At 49.0% G+C, this 16,780-nt stretch overlaps 1 protein-coding gene across 3 annotated transcripts in view; it reads right to left on the bottom strand.

Moving 5' to 3' along the window:
- The window catches only part of MYZAP (myocardial zonula adherens protein), a 90,135-nt gene extending 76,298 nt beyond the window's left edge, over positions 1-13,837 (bottom strand). For all 3 annotated transcript variants that reach the window (XM_059180618.1, XM_059180619.1, XM_059180620.1), the window contains exons 1-2: positions 13,663-13,837; positions 2,600-2,686 (exon numbers count right to left, since the gene is read on the bottom strand). In XM_059180618.1, coding sequence (XP_059036601.1) covers positions 2,600-2,686; positions 13,663-13,728 — 153 coding nt within the window. In that variant the 5' untranslated portion in view covers positions 13,729-13,837. The remainder of the gene's footprint in view (positions 1-2,599; positions 2,687-13,662) is intronic.
- Positions 13,838-16,780: the final 2,943 nt, after the last annotated feature.

Raw genomic sequence — 16,780 nt, 5'->3', positions numbered from 1 at the left:
AATATCGAATACGTGGTTCAGATTCAAAACCGTGTAATTATCCCAATAGGACTTCACCTGATTTTTTTTTTTTGATCCCGAATCTAACCAAGGTTCACTCATTATATTTGACATTAACTCTCTTTAGTCTCCTTTTGGCCAGCTGTTTTTGCAGAATGTCCCACATGTGGGGTTTCTTTGTTTCCTTATTTTTCGATATAACTGAACAAGTCTGGCATGAATGTCTCATAAGGGATACTGTCTTCTCCTTGACTGCGTCACCACAGAAGCCCACTGATCAGGCTGCCTCCTTCCTGGGAAAGCTAGACGGGAGCTTTGGCTGAAATGCTGGCTACCAGACGGCACCATTCTGCCTACAGAGCCGGGAGGTAACCTATGAGGGAATATGCTGGGAGCATGTGAAAATACTGTCCCACAGCCACCCCCACCAGCTAGCCTTGGCATCCACTGGTGAACCGACCCCTGAGTTACTAAAGAGAGGTTCTCCAAATTTATCAGCCGAATTTCTAGAAAACAGCTTGTCCTTTTTAAATCTCTGATGATTATTATACACTCATGAATCTTTTTTTTTTAATTATGCAAGGTGTCCAAACATAATCCTGTCATTACTTTTTGATATTCACGTTATTCCAATTTTGCCACTGCAGTGCGACCCCCTTCAAACTGGCTTCTGGGTCCCTTGCGATGAGCCCCGCCGTGTGAGTGTCCACCTTGTTCTCCGGCACGGGAGGTCACAGGCTCCCCCCGGACTCGCCTTGCTCCCACCTGGAGCCATTTTTTGGGACTCATTCTTTCTCTTTACGCAGATAAGCTATGTCACGTTCTCACAGCCTGGTTCTAGTCATAACCTCATTCTCCCTCCCTGCTTCCTCCTTCCCCTGTCACTCATCATTTGAATTAGTACAAAGAGCTCTGTCCATAGTAGAAAATGGGAAGAAGAAGGGCATAAGAGAAGGAGGAGAGACAAAGACCAACAGTAAATTTACGGATTTTATCAACCATGTACCACTCAAAGAGGAGCTTCCTTTTTTACAGGAGGCTGCACTCGTGGTCACCTCCATAGCAAGGCTTGTCACTGTCTCATGATTCTACTTATAAAACTTCTATGACCGCATATCATTTTATTGTTTTATGCTTACACAAAATATATATACAGGAAAAATGACCACCTACCCCCCAACACACTTGTCCCCTTCACTTGCTTGGTCTCCAACAGCACTTATTACCCTCCAAATTCTATAAAATATGATGTTTTAGGGGCACTTAGGTGGTTCAGTCAGTTAAGCGTCTGCCTTCAGCTCTGGTCACGCTCCCACAGTCCTGGGATCGAGCCCTATATTGGGCTCCTTGCTTAGTGGGGAGCAAGAAGCTTTTCCCTCTGCCTCTGCCCTCCCCGCTTGTGCTTTCTCTCACTCTGTCAAATAAATAAAATCTTTTTTAAGAAATAAAGTAAAATATGATTATTTAATTCTCCTTCTCCCCCTGACTAAGAGGTAAGTTCCGTGAGTGACAGGCATTTCTTGCTCACTGCTCTGCTCACTACTGTACCTACAGTGTAGCAACCGCATACTCCGCTCACACACATAGAGTCTGGAATCCAGGAGGTGTCCCATAACCATCTGCAAGTGAGAAAAATGGCCTGCCTGGAACAAGAGGCCTAGAGACGAGGGGCGCCTGGGTGGCTCAGTGGGTTAAAGCCTCTGCCTTCGGCTCAGGTCATGATCCCAGGGTCCTGGGATTAAGCCCCACATCGGGCTCTCTGCTCAGCAGGAGCCTGCTTTCCTTTCTCTCTCTCTGCCTGCCTCTCTGCCTACTTGTGATCTCTGTCAAATGAATAAATAAAATCTTTTTTAAAAAAGAGGCCTAGAGGCAAGCAGCACCTCCTACGAAGCCTTTGGGCCTCTGCTTCGGTGTCAGCCCTGGCAGTCAGCTGTTCCATTGCCTGTGTTCCCAGAGTTCTCCTTGCCTTCCAGATCCAAACACTTGAACTAGCACATCAACACTGTTCATTGGTCTGTCTCACCTGAAAAACTTCGAGCTCCTCTAAGACAAGGACAAGGTCAGACTTATCTTCACAGCCCAGTGCTTAGCACAGAAACCTCTGCTGACCTCCTCCGCCCTCTAGCCAAGTGCCCTTGCCCTGTGCCCAGGCTACCCGCCAGGCCCAGCCTCTCCCAGCGGCCTTCGCTGTGAGCTGGGCTTCCGCCTCCAGCTGCTGAGAAAGGCTCGGCCGCGGGCAGCTCACAAAGGGCCCTTTGACTCCACGGGACTGGGCTTTTTCTGGAGAAACCCCTTCCCTGCCATGGCACCCGTCACCGAGCCCAGCGTCCCGACAGCTTCGAGGCCTCCCAGAGCCAGCATTCACCAAGAAACAAGGGTAGGGGCAGGACGAGGCTGGCAGGGCCAGCCAGGCAGGGCGGTCTGACGTCTGGGAAGATGGAAGATGGGGTGGAAGGTCGAGAGGGCCTTTTCATCAGCAGCGTCGCGGACATTCAGACTCTGTGAATAGCCTGGATGGAGGGCGGGCGGGGGCCGGGGTTAAAATAAAAGGAGTGCCAAGGTGAGAACTTGTCAGAGCTTTGCCTCAGAGACGGCTTACTTGTTCTTTTCTTTCAGTCTTCTTTTGACCTGCCTCTGAGGCCGGACTCTCGGGGGGGACGGTCAGCCGCAGTCTGCAGACATTCGCCTAAGAGAGACGCAGAGGAGAAGCCAGTTATGAACCCGCCTTTGAGGAAGAAAGAGCTGAGTGACCTTGTGCTTCCCAGAGCCTGTTTCCCTTGCTGAGCAAGGAGGTGATGTCACCCACCCCGCAGGGGAACCTGAGGCGAAGGCCAGCCTTTGCCTGGCCCAGATGGGGCACGCACCACCCTGATCCTCAAAACAAGGACATGACCAAGTAATTTCATTGCATTCAAACATTTTTTTAAATATTTTATTTATTTATTTGACAGGGGGAGACAGAGCGAGAGAGAGGACACAAGCAGGTGGAGTGGAGAGGGAGAAGCAGGCTTCCCGCTGAGCAGGGAGCCCCATGCGGGACTTGATCCCAGGACTTTGGGATCATGACCTGGGCTGAAGGCAGACGCCTAATGACTGAGCCATCGAGGTTCCCCTCAAACATTTTTTTTTTTTGAAAGGCTCAGGTTCTATAACAACACGTACAGAATAGTCATAGTTCACATGCAAAGGTCAAAACACACACCGGGTGTCTGGGCTGTAAAGGTGCTTTCTCGGGGGCTCCTGTCAGATCTTTCTCCAACAGACACAAACATGCCTAAGCACAAAGTTTTTTTAAAAGTCCGTGTTCATAGCAGCATTAGGCACGACAACCCAAAGGTGGAAACAACACCAACGTCCACCAGTGGCTGAACGGATAAATAAACCATGGGATCTACATAGAACGGAATGTTATCTGGCCTTAAAAAGGAAGGAAATTCTCACACACTGAAACATGATGAACCTTAAGGACGTTATGGTTCATGAAAGAAGCCAATCATACAAAGACCAATATTGTAGGACTCCACGTATCTGAGCTACCTCGAATAGTCAAATGCACGGGGACAGAGAACAGAATGGTAATTGCTACGGGCTGGGGACACAGAGGAATGGAGAGTTATTATTCAATGCATATGGAGTTTCAGTCTGAGAAGATACAAACGTTCTGCAGGTGAATGGCGGCGATGTCTGCCCAACAAGACTGTACTTAATGCCACCTATGTCTACCTCACCCTAATGTCACAGCTGGTCCTGTTCTGACTTCCCAGGGAGAAGGGACTGGGCCACTGGAAAAGCCCAGAGAGGGTCCCAGCAGCATGCAGAGTACCCAGCCCATAACCATGTGGGCCTGGCTCACGGGAGTGCTGCTTGTCCCTGCTATAGACCGCATTGTGTCCTCCCATAATTCCTGTGTTGGAGCCTTACCTCTGGTAACTCAGAACATGACCCTACTTGGAAACAGGCTCTTTATAGAGGTTATCCAGTTGAAATGAGGTCATCAGGGGCCTAATTCAAAATGAGTGATATCCTTATAAAAAGGGAACCTGAAGAAAGACACACATGTAGGGAGACCACCACCATGTGAACGTGCTAGAGAGAGAGGCCTGGAATGGCTCCCTCCCATACAGCCCTCTAAGGAGCCAACCCTGTCAACACCTTGATTTTCGACTTCCAGCTCCAAAACTATGGGATAATAGATGTCTGTTGTTTGAGCCCGGTGGTTGGCAGTACTTCTTACAGCAGCACTCGCAGATTAATATAGCCCTAACCGTGTTTGCAGGGTCTCGGGTCCACACGGGTCCAGAGGGTGGTCTCTGAGCAGAACTACCCTGCAGCCTAGACACCCAGAATGGGATAGGGCTGTAAGGATCTTTGCCAGCCTAGAAAGGAACCCCCACATGCACCCATGTACCTGGCAGGTGGACGCTGAGACTAAGGATAGCATTTTCCATCTGCAGGTAAGAGCGCCCACGTGGGACACGTGTTAGCACTTCCTTATACACTGTCACCTCCCTTCGAGACATCCCATTTTGCTCCCCAGTGTCACCAACTTCCTGATGAGGAACTTGCATCTTCCCACTGAACTCCTATCTAAGGGACCCAGGGTTGCCCTCAGAGATGGCAACAGAATTCCCTTTCCTCTACACTGGCCTCCTTCCCTCTGAACGTCTTCTCCTCCGGACTTAAAAACCCCAGCTCCTTCAACTAAATGACTTGGTTTCATAATTATTCTCCATCCTCACCCTCCGCTGGGCAAGCTACATCCCCCAGAAGCCCCAGAGCATTCACTGCCCCTGATGTGGCCAACTTGGCACTGAACCCTTCGAAACTCACTGCTAGTCCTGCTGGCCAGGGACAAACCACCCATTCCAGCCAGGAGGCAGTTCTCTTCACGGACAGCCAAGAGCACAGACAGGGAATCAAATTTCCTCCAGGGGAGGCAAACCCCTGACCTGGACTGGTCGAAACGAGCTGGCATTTCCACAAACACCAAAGTGGGACTCACAGCAGGTAGGCAACCCAAGTCTGTGATAGCCAACAATCTTCTGTGATAGGCTGATCTAATCGGCAGCACCATCCTGCAGAGAAAAGGAAGTGCTCTCCTCCTCCACCCCACTCCAGACACACGCGTGTACACACATACACATGGGTAAATACACACACACGCTTGCACAAGTGCCCACACCTACAGATATCAATGCCTCCTGGCTGTGCTGACTATGGGCAAGGTTTTCAATCTCTTTGAATCTCAAGTGTAAATGCAGATAAAAGGAAAATTGCCACATAGGAAGCCTCTATAGGTATGAGATATTTGTATTATTACCGAGATGCAACCATCATCCTGTAAGTTCCAAAAAGAAATAGTCCCGCTCGGCTTTATGGTTCTGCTTTTCATGAAACAACAATTTGGTCATGGATCTACTGTAAGTGATGCCTTTTTGGAGGGTGATTGGTCCCTAATGTAATTTTCAGAATAAAGACCAAAGAGGGCACAAAGCCCAGAAGGGACTCCACTGGTCCAATCACCCAAAAGTGTACTGAATCCCTCCCCTGTTTGAGACAGTTCTTGATCCGTCCACCCAGAACCCTGCTATACCTCAGCATACTTCCTGCAGCACTCAACACTGAGCCAAGTGTACCCTGGGGAATGACAAAACCCTACGAGAAATAGAATGTATTTCCCTTAAGCCATCAGTTTTCCCTGGGAGAGATAATGAACAAACCTAAAAGGAACCTGTAGAATCACACATTTGACTTCAAAACTATCTGGCAACAGTAGCGGGTTCTTGAAGTCACAGCCAGCCCCTGAGTCCAATGTTTACTCTTGTCCTTAGAGGTGCTGTAAGGTACGGGCTACACATGGGGCCAGCACTCTCTCATCAGTACTGACCCGCTGATGGACAGACTGCACAGACACAGTGGAAACCCAGCATGGAAGAAGATCAGACGCCTTCCTAAGATGGTCAAATGTGTTGTCATGTGGGGAAAAAAAAAAAAAAGGAAATTGCAGGGAAAAATGTGAATAATCATCTCATTTTTGTTTTTTAAATACACTCTGATAATTTGCATAGATTTATGGAAAAAAAATCTTGAAGGAAACACAACCAATGGATAGTGGTGATGGTTGTCCCTATAAAGTGGGATTCCCACATTGTGTCCAACTCTTCCAAGTCGCCACATAGGAAGCCTCTATTGGTATGAGATATTTGTATTATTACCTAGATGCAACCATCATCCTGTAAATTGTGGAATTTTGTGTAAATTTTTTAATTAAAAATAATAGCAGTGATAGCAATAATAAAGATTGAGAGACACTGTATCTAGAAAAAACAGAGACAGATCAAGCTTTCCTAGATCCACAGGAGTGCCTCATGAGCAGCAAAGAGAACCACCCAGAGGTCTAGAAAATATCCTGAATTCCTCAACAGAAGCACTAAGTAACCTTTGAAGGAACCCACTAAGTTGACCTGGTGTAGTTTACCTCCTTTATTCATTCATTCACTTTCAGGCAATCTCCCCGTGGGAAAATTTCCCCCTGAGTAAGATCAAGGCAGGGTAGCTTATCTCTCTTTTAGCATTTTATGATGCTGATACATGATCTCCAGAGCAGCCAAGGCTGGGCAGTACCTGAGAAGGGCAGGGTCCTTTATTCCCAGGACTCCCACAGCAGCTGGCTCAGCCCTATGTTATGAACAATGAGAAGAACTAAATCTTTCTTACCCTGAACACCACAGCTACTGGATTAGTTGTCCCTACAAGGAATGGTCTGTTGTAGTGAATCAAAAGCAGGAAGGTGGACTCAGTGTATTTCATCATTAGGTTATGGAACACCCACTCTTATAAAATACTATTAAGGGCAATGAGAGTACCAAGATGAAAAAGAAACAGCCATGTTCCCAAGAGCTCAGCATCCAAAAAAACACCCAAAAAAGGCACATAGGAACACTTAACACTACCAGTATAAGGTCCTGAAAGGCAGGGGAGCCTGGTGGTTAAGGTTGGTGGAATTGCACTTTCTTACAAAGGAGTAGGAATATAAAAGGAACAATGGTCTTAATCGGAGGTGGGAGTATATCAAAGGCTCCTGGAGATGACATTTGAGCTGGGTATAGAAAGACAGGAAAGACTCTGTTGTTCATTGAGATTTGGAGAATCCATCATCGCAAAAGCAAACAACTATGAGGCAAGGCATTTGCTCCAGGCCAAAGGCACAGATGTGAGAATGTTCTGAGAACATTAAGTGGGTCTACAACCTACACTAGAGTGGGGAAGGAAAACAGACAGGTAGGGGCCAAATTCTAACAAGCTACAAAGAAAGGCCTGATGGAGAAGCAAGGTCTCTAGTGGAAGACAATCAGGAGTCATCCACCTCTTTGCAGGAAGGGACTAACACTCAAATCTGAGTTAAGTGATTCAACAGCAGTTTCTGGGCACTTCCTATTACAGTCCATGCATTGCAACATGGACTGAAGGGGGGCTGGGAAATAGGGGAAGAGATCACGCAAGCTTTATGCTTTAATTGCTTTTGTCACCCTTTGGGCTTAGCATAGTATCAACACATAATAGGTATTCACTCAGTAAATTAAATACCAGTAGGAGTAAAACGCAGTAAGGCAAATATATCTGAAACTCCCCAGAGCGCCTTCTACCTTCTTCAAACCAACCCCCTTGGGAGGGACATCAAGGGAGTCACAGATACTATTCAAGCCTCCTCCACAAGAATCACACAACCAAGCCCTTGTCTGCAACTCAGGGCACCCGGGAGCTAGGCAGATCCTCTGGGGCCCTGTTTCTGCCCACCCCCACTGTGGAGGCAGAAGGCTGGTCTCCATTGACAGGAGAAACTGGGGAGCCACATACCATCATGCTCTTGGCTTCACCACATGGGCTCACCCAAGAGAAAAGTATCATCAAATAAAAAGGGGTGGAGAAGATGACCCAGAGAGGGGGCGGGGTGCTCATGAGTTGCCAGAGATGTATTTCCCTAAGGAAATTAGCCACATGCATTTCCATTTCTCTAAGGCCTGGTCCACTCGTTGACGGTGGCTTCCTGCCCAGTTCCACCTAACAACAGGAGGTGTGGTTCCTGTGTTGTGGCTCGGAACACAGGCACCACACTCTACTTGGCCCAATTATAAGGCCTCTGGACTATGTGGGTCAGACTGTGTGGAGCAAGGTACGCCTCTTGGAGTTGACCTCTTAGCTCCCCTGTGGTCCTGAACGTGCAGACCTGGTCCACTCCATCAGAGTGGGGCGGATTTTTTCTGTAAAGGGCCAGATAGGAAATATTTAGGTTTTGCAGGCCACTGGAAAAGCTATTCTTATCTCAGAGGCATACAAAACAAGCCAAGAGGGCCAAATATGGCCCAGGCGGCACGAGCTGATCTGCAGACTTGGACTCTTTGTAGGTGGTATAAGGGGTTCTCAAGCCCCTCTTTCCTGTGTTGGGATGGACTCTGGACAAAAATTCATAAATATAAGGACAGTGATCTCTCCTGCCTATCCTCACCGGCTCACTTCTATACAGGCACACAATGTGCCCAGGAATGCCAACATGCAGAGAGAAAATGCAGGTCAGTGAATGCGCAGAAATACCAGTGTGACCTGGAGTGTTAGGAACCCCTCTCCCCACTCTGCACCCACCTCCACCTTGACCTTCCACAAAGGCAAGGTGACCTTCCAGAGCACCATCCCAGGAATGTCTGTATTTCCAAGAAAGCTCGAAGAAGACAGCTATGATTCAAGAAGTGGTTCCTATTCTTGGCTGCACATCAGAATCACCTGGGGAGCTTCCTGAAAAACCCGGGTATTACTCTCTACTTTCAGAGGTTCCTGTTTAAACTGTCTGGGGTGGGGCCTGGGCACAGATATTTTAAGCTTCTCAGTGATTCTATGTATAACCAGGGTTGAGAACCACTGACTTAACCAAAGGAATGAGACGTCAACTTGTGCAACAGGATGGGGCAACTATTTGGAGGCCTTCCCAGAACTGTCATACTCTTCAGCTGGACCAGCACTCCCAACTGTCTGTCACCTGCTTCCTGCCCAGGTGGGCCAGAGGTGACAGGCTGGCTTTATCCCAAGTTTCTCTTCCTTGTTTCTTGTTTGCCAATTCAGTATGAGTTGTGGCCCCTGTAGGACCCCAGTGACCCCATTCTCTTTTTAAGCACCAATTACACCAGGCTTGGGGAGGCAGGGTCCCTAACCCCTCTCCTCAGTAGTTAATCACAGACAATGTAAACAATAACCGGGTGTACAGGCCTCCAGGGAAACACGGAAAAGGCGAAGGAGGAGGCTTCCTGGAGGAGGTGACCCCTCCTCAAAGAAGCATGAAAGAGATGAGGAACAGCATGGAAAGCTTGGGGGATGGCAAGCAATGTGGATTATCTGGAAAATGTGTGGGAAGGGGACAAGGAAGGCAAAGGCCAGATCAGAAAGGCCTGGATGCTCGAGTATGGAATTTGGACTTGTTGCTGGTAGGACTAAGGAAGGCTCCTGAAGTGGGTTCATCAGCTGACTGGGAGTTGCATTTTAGAAAGGGCACTCTGGCCTTAAAGTACAAATAAGAGTCAGCAGTATGACTGAAATTTAGGAAATAATCACTCAGCGACAGCAAGACAGAGGGAAATAGCCCCGTGTCCCTCTTCTGCATGCTGGAGAACATCAGAACTGTTTCGGCTGGGGTAGCCAGCCACCGGAAGCTCGAAGACCAAGACACACATAATGGCTTAAAGTATTTCAGATGGAAGCTTTTCAACATGGTCTCTGGTTCGTTAGTCCTGGATCCACAACTCCTCGAGCACAACTAGACCATTTTTGAGGTGGCTGACCTGAAAGGCTTTTCCAAGTGATCAGAAGCTCAGGCATTGGGGTTCTTGCTCAGGCATGGGTACACAGGGCAGGTGAACTGTGACACAGACCACGTATGCAGCCCTCTCACAGGACACTGAAGACAAGGAAGGGTCCAGAATCCCACTTCATACCCTCTGCAGAAGCACCATGGGTTCACCATCTTGAGGAAATCAAGTGTCCTAAGTGCCCCCAAGACTCAAGGTCTGTTCATCCTTCCTCTGACACAGCAAGTTGGGTGAACCAAAGCACAGAGGTTGGGACATTTTTTCTGAACCTACAACTGTCACACTTAAACAAAAGAGGCTTTTTGGCTAAGTCCTAAGGATGCCCCAGTTCCAAAACTTTGCAACTTGGCCTGTCAAGGGCTGGGTCCAGGGGGCCCTGCTGAGGAGCCTGCCTATTTTCTGGGGGCAGTGGGCCCCCTGCCCACCCATTCCTGGTGGGTGCCGCCACTAGCTTCCTTCCACCGGACACTGAGGCCCCAGAGTCCAACGTCCCTTCCTCGGAGCCCACAGATACAGAGGTTATGCACACAGATGTTTCTGTGAAAAGGAAGTAAATACCTGTGTGACCCATTCACTGGCCAGCTGAAGAAAATTCTTTATTCTGAGCCAACCAGATAGAAATGTGTCCTAGAAGAGTGTGTGTTAGCTAAGGAGGGAGGACCAGCAGGCCAGCTGGGTTTGGACAGAGGACACCTTTGCCAAACAGAAAGATCAGCAAGACAGTCCTATCTTCTGGCCTTTTTTGGGTTTGCTTCTGTTTTGTTTTTCTTTTTATGAACCACTGAGGGATCACGACCCATCACACCAGCCAACAATCTCTCATTATCAAGACTGGCGTGGTGCTGGAGGAAACCCTTGACAGATCTCGGTCTCTCGCCACCCCAGCTGAACAGCTTCACCAAAAGCATTTGGCTGCACGAAGCAACATGTGCCTTCCCCCCTCAACACATACAACCTGGCCACACAGCGGACCTTTCATTTCAAAAGGCTCATTCAGTGGGATTAAGTTCGTTTGCAAAACTCCCTTCAAAATCGAGAAGGGATGTCAGTGTTTTTGTAAACGTCTTCCCGGCACTCTCAAAGGGCATCGTGCTGTCTGTGGTTATTCTCCAGCCAATCTATCTTCCTGCCGTTGCCATAGATAAAACTATTTTTAGTGCACAACTGGTTTGAAGGTAGATTTTTTTTTTTTCCACAACCCTTGCTGGTTGGCTTCCATAAATGCTTCTTTGCTTATCAGCTGAGAGAAATTACTTTCCCACCAGTTTTTTTTTTTTCCTTTGAGAGATGATTTCAGATAAGAAGGAAATACAAGTTGTCGGTGGCAGCCATGGGACAGGGAATAACCTGTGATAGTCTGATCCAGCTACACCACCCTGGCTGGCTGACTCAGAAAACTCCCTGCTCAGTGTCAGCTGTCACCACCATTTCTAGCTGGCTTGACTATCTGGACCAACACAGCCTGGTTCTCCCACAGTCCCTAATTTGGTAAGCTCTTTAAATAAAAACAGAAATGCTATGATGGTGGCTAGCATGTTCTTGTTCAAGACCATCACTTGTCCAGTATCCAAGAGGAAAGGGAGGATGACACAGAGTTTACTGACAAACTACTTTCGACATCAGGAACAATTTTTATGATTACTTGGTCTACAATTTTATTTTCAAGATATCCCATTCTTGTTTCACCAAAAACATAAGTGTTTGCAAATTCAATATGCCATTATGATACAGTGTATGCCAAGACTTAACATTAAAATGAGTAACATTCCCTCCTTTCAGTATCCCAATGCCAGTCATCCCGCGAACTCCTATTCACCCTGCAAAACCAAACTCAAATGGCTCCTGAAGAGAGAGGATCTTCCTCAGTTGCTTTGGGAAGAACCCTTCCTTTTAGCTTCACCCAACTCTGTTAACACTGTACCCCACTATAACAACTATCACTTCGTACGATGGTAGTCTGTGATAAGGACTGCCTCCACAGGTAGAGTGGATCCCAATGCCTAGCCCTGTATCCTCCAGGATATCTATAAATGTTGTTAAAAAAAAAAAAAAATCAATCAACGGATCCCATCTTCCCACCTTGCCCCCCCCACACACACACACACATTGCCAGGATCTGTGGTATTTGTAGATCACGAGCAGAGGAAATCTTAAAGGGAATCCTAGAACCTTTAGATATCTTCTTTCCTGAACAAGTGTGCCAGTACTTGTGTGCTCATAACAGCCCCACATAACAGACCCACTTGGGTCCCTGGCCCCTCTAGCCCAAAGTACTTTGGCTGTCTTAATCAAAAGGCAAAGCTTTCTCAACAGTCTGTCCACTGTGCCACTAACAACTAAAAAAATACTTGACAGTAAACATTTGAAAAAAACAATCTTCACAAAGGTTATCTAGTGTGCTAGTCCCAGATGCAGTGCGCCCCCCCCCCCAATCTAGCCAACCATTTCTGGAAGGGCCCTTGACACTTTCATGCAGTCTGGTCCCATGTATGCCTCTGTCCAGGCTCAGGGCTGGATTTTTAGTCACTTCATTCTTTCTCAATCTCAACTGTGTTCCAACTGAGCAGGATTTCCATAGAAAAAAGGCCAATGCCTGCTTGGAGTAAGGCTGGGACTGTGGATGGAGACCCACTTGGACCTGATGGGGATGTTGCTTTACAAAGCTAATAACCAGACGAGCAGAGTTCTGTCAGTCCTACATGTCTGCACACACAGACACACACACACAAGATCCCCCCAGAATCCATCACTTGGCCCACACCCAAGAGTAACACAATGACCTTCTTCTAGAGATAAAGCACAGAAGGTAAGTCAGTCCCTCGTCTGAAGTATGGAAAAGCATATAGGCACGTGGGCAAGACTAGAAGTCGGGGGTGCCAAAGGGGGTCCTGACTTGGACTTAAGCATCTGTTCAGCTAAAACTTGGGGAACATAAGAGAAGTCTCAACCACAGAAAAGAGGCACCAAGTGATAGATATCATAAGTACTGTGAGAAAGGGATGAACTAAGCAGCCACAAGGCCAGCCCCTGGCAGGGCACTCTGAGGCCTGATCTTGGAAGAGATACAGAACCGGACAGGTGCAACCTGCATGAGCCTAGCATCATTTCACAGAGCATCTGGAGAGGTAAGAAAAAATGCAACCAAGGTGAGGGAGAAACAGAGTGCTTCTAAAGTGCAGCCTTCCTGTAGATGGGGCCCAGGGCTCCTTGGGCTACCTCCGCAGCCCCTGTGCTGGTATTTAAATCAGAACGAAGAAAGTGGTTTGCAGAAATCCGAGTTCCATACCACTGGGCTCCTGGGGAACCTGCTACTGATCTCGCTGTTGTAAGGTGAAGCCCACACTTTAGCTAAGCTCACTCCAGAATTGGTGTTATACTATCACCAGTGGGGACAAGTGACCTTTTGTTCAATCGCCGAAAGGAGGCAAAGTTGGGTGTTAAAGACATTCATTCCCTTTGAACCTCAAGTAAGGAAATGCAGGAATGTTTCCCCCTTGCTTTTTAAACTCGTGCCACCAATTAACGTGGCCTAAGAGAGGAGACAGGAAGGAAAGAAAATCTCTGGGAATTCCAGAAAGTCCCTTAAGCTCCACGAGCCGGTGGCTGGCCGTCCAGAGGATCACAGCCGAAGCTGGGACAGGATGGGAGTGTTGAGTCCAGAGTGGTGGGGGTGCGGGTCAAGGCTGGGGGTGAGGGGCGGGGGGGAACAGGGTACTGGCTCTCCCGCGTCCCCAACGCCAGACCCCGTTAGGGTCCTGGCCGGGTCGGGGAAGCGGGACGGCGGCGGCAGTCGCCCCTGGCTACTCACCCTCCTGCTGGGCGCCCCGGCGCCGCTGCCCGAGAGCAGGGTGACGGTGGACGTGGAGCGCAGCATCCCGCAGCGGCGGCCGGCGGATGGCCCGCAGCGGCGCTGCCCCCAGCCGAATAAGCGCGCGGAGCCCGCCCAGCGCGGGGGCGGTGCAGGCTGGGACCGAGGGGGCGGTGCGGGGCGGTAGCCGCTCCGGCTGCGGCGGGGCGGGGCGGGGCCGGGGGCGGGGGCGGGGCCCCAGCGCGCTTGCCAGACCCGTCCGGCTGCATTTTCTCCCCCGGGCGCAGACCCGGCCCGAGTGGCGCGCAGCCTTCTGCCCGTGGCGCAGTGCCTGCCCGGGGTCCCTCCCGGGGCAAGCGGGAGCCCTAGATACTCTGGACGCCCAGGCTCTGTCTCTTGCTTGCGGTGTCAAGGTCCCCTGCCTGTTCATCTTCACGGTACTCAGTGGCCCACCGCCAACCCCCCAGGAGCCGCATCTCTGGAACTCTCAGAGATGTCATTCATTATTTACTGTGTCTCTTCCAGCACCAAATCAATCTACTGGTGCTGTCTGTCCTCATGATGTTTGCAATCTGGTCGGAATACCTAGGGGCGACAGGTGTTGGTACTTTGGTAGAAGAGGAGATATCAACAGGAGCAAGCAACAGGCCCCTGGGAGCTGTCCCGTGCAGGGAGGTGGTGCCTAAGCTAACATCTGAAGGAGCTAACACCTGAAGGAGCTAACACCTGAAGGAGCCAGCCAGGCGCAGAATGTTTATCACAACTGCTCACATTTATTCAGCGATTACTGTGGTCCCAGCCTGCAAGCTCTTTGCATATATAACTCATTTAATCCTTGCAACCACCCTCTGAGGCAAGCACTATTATTTTCCCGTGTCCCCATTTTGCAGATGAGGACACCTAGAGATTGAGTAACACAGCAGAAGCCCCACCAGCTGGCAGGGGCAAAGCTAGGCTGGACCCCAGAGTCAGATCCCACGGCTCTGCTGCACCCCTCCCCCAGCAGAGGGAGGCGAGGGTTACAGACCAAAGGAACTGGCATCTGCAAAGATGCGCACCAGGCAAGAGAAGGTATGGTGTATTTTTTAGGTCCTTAAACTATCACAGTGTGAGGGGCCTTGATGGGGGCAAATGGAGAAGCAGCAGAAGGAGGCTGAGCCAGGTCATGAAGAGCCTGGTAGACTTAGCTAAAGGGTTGACCCTTTATCCTGAAGATAAAGTGTCTTTCAGCAGGGAAAGACAATCTCTCTCCACTTACTCTTCAAAGCCCGGGTCCAACACCACCTCTCCATCAAGCTCTCCAGGGCCCTCTTGACCTGAACACTCACACTCATGAACCTAGCAGCTCTTTGGCAACTTGTCTTCTATTGGAGTTTTGTGTGTGTGTGTGTGTGTGTGTCCCCTTCCCCAGAGGCAAGCTTCCAGAGGGTGAGGGCCAGGCCTTGCCCTTCTCTGAACCCCCAGTGTAGCACCAACACGAAAGATACTCAAAAACTGAGGCCAGGCAGTTTCCCGAATGCTCCTGTGGGACTCCATCATCCCACAGATGTGGAAACTGAGGCCAGAGTTTCTAAGCAACAGTCCCAAAGTCACCTCACCTGCTGTCATCACCACCACCCCTGGGCCTGCGTTCTCCATGCTCTGTATGCATTTTCTCATCCAATTCTCAACATGACCCCAACAGATGGATACTGTCACAGTCCCCATTTTGCAAATGAGTCACAGGGATGTCAGGTTAACTGGTGAATAGACTGGAGCTAAATCTAGAGTGTTCTAACTTTGGGTCTGCTGCCTTTGGACCACCCTCCCTTCCTCTACACTTCACAATAGGTCTCTTTGTATCCTACTTCTGTGCAGCCCCATCTTCTTCAGAGAGTTTTATAAAACTGAAAGCTGGATCTGCCTTTCAATAAATAGTGATGGTGGTCAAAATGTGGCCATTGAAAGCCAACACAGGTTAGAAATATCTGCCTGGTTATCTCAGCAGAAAGGAGCTCTGTTATGTTTTGTTTTGTTTTGTTGCCCTAAGGAGAAAGGAAATGGGCTGCCCTTCAGACAGAGTCAGAATAGCCTGGCATCATCAATGTTTATTTCCATGATGGCAACCTCCCAAGTGACCACCCAAGATGGAGTCAGCATTAGAAAGGACATGTGGTCCATGGATTAATCTTTCCTCTACCTACCCAAGTCTTTTTCATACTGTTAATATATTACTTTCCATGCTGTAGTACATTTTATTACAAAAGCAGCCAATGGCACACCAGCCTGTGAGCTCGTTGTTGTAACTGGACTGCATTTACATCTCTGCCTAGAGCCTTAACCGGCATGTTGCAAGTACATGCTAAGTGTTGAATAATGTTGAACAATGTTGAATAATGTTGAACAATTAAATGATGTTAGAGAGCAACAGTGCAATTCACTCAAGGTCAAACAAAACAGAAACCCAGCTTCTAGGGTGGGTGAAGGTCTCCAAGCAGTTTGCCAGCAGAAGCAGTCAGAGCCCCAGGATTATCCCAGTTAGGAAAGTCCTTCACACTGGCTGTCACTGTGTTTGGACACAGTGTTGGCTGTGATTGCACAGATGCCACAGTCCCTCCCTACTAGGCCAACATATGGAATTGCAAGAGAGAGGAGAATGGGGAGCCCCCAGCAACGTGGGAAAGGAGAAAGACGGGGAGTGGGAAGGCAATTTGGGATTGAGAAATCAATGGGAAGTGTATCTAAAATCAAAGAAGAAATAAAGTCATAGTCGTGAGTTTCTATGAACAGTTCTGGGAGGAAAAGATGAAAGATTGACTCCTTTCAAAAGAGGAATTAAAAGTGAGCACTTCTGCTCTAGTCAGATGTCCTCTACAGCCTATAGAACTGAAGGGTTGGATGGGGCAGGTGTGACAGGGATAGGGGCAGGGCTCTGGGGTGGAAGGTCACCCTGTTCCTTTTCAACATTGTTCCCATCTACTCTGGGCCCACCGTGAGCTTTGGTAGCCAAGGACCACTGCTGTTCTGGCAGAAGGGAACCGGAGCTATGACAAGACTGTCTTAGTTGCCATCCGACCCACCCACAGTAGCAGTCACACATTCCTAAGAGCTGTCCTGAATTGCCCTGCTGAAGCCCAGG

Source organism: Mustela lutreola, chromosome 7 (genome assembly GCF_030435805.1).
Source record: "Mustela lutreola isolate mMusLut2 chromosome 7, mMusLut2.pri, whole genome shotgun sequence".
Taxonomy (NCBI): Eukaryota; Metazoa; Chordata; class Mammalia; order Carnivora; family Mustelidae; genus Mustela; species Mustela lutreola.
The sequence above is the reverse complement of the archived record's forward strand: the minus strand, read 5'-3'. Positions and strand labels throughout refer to the sequence as shown.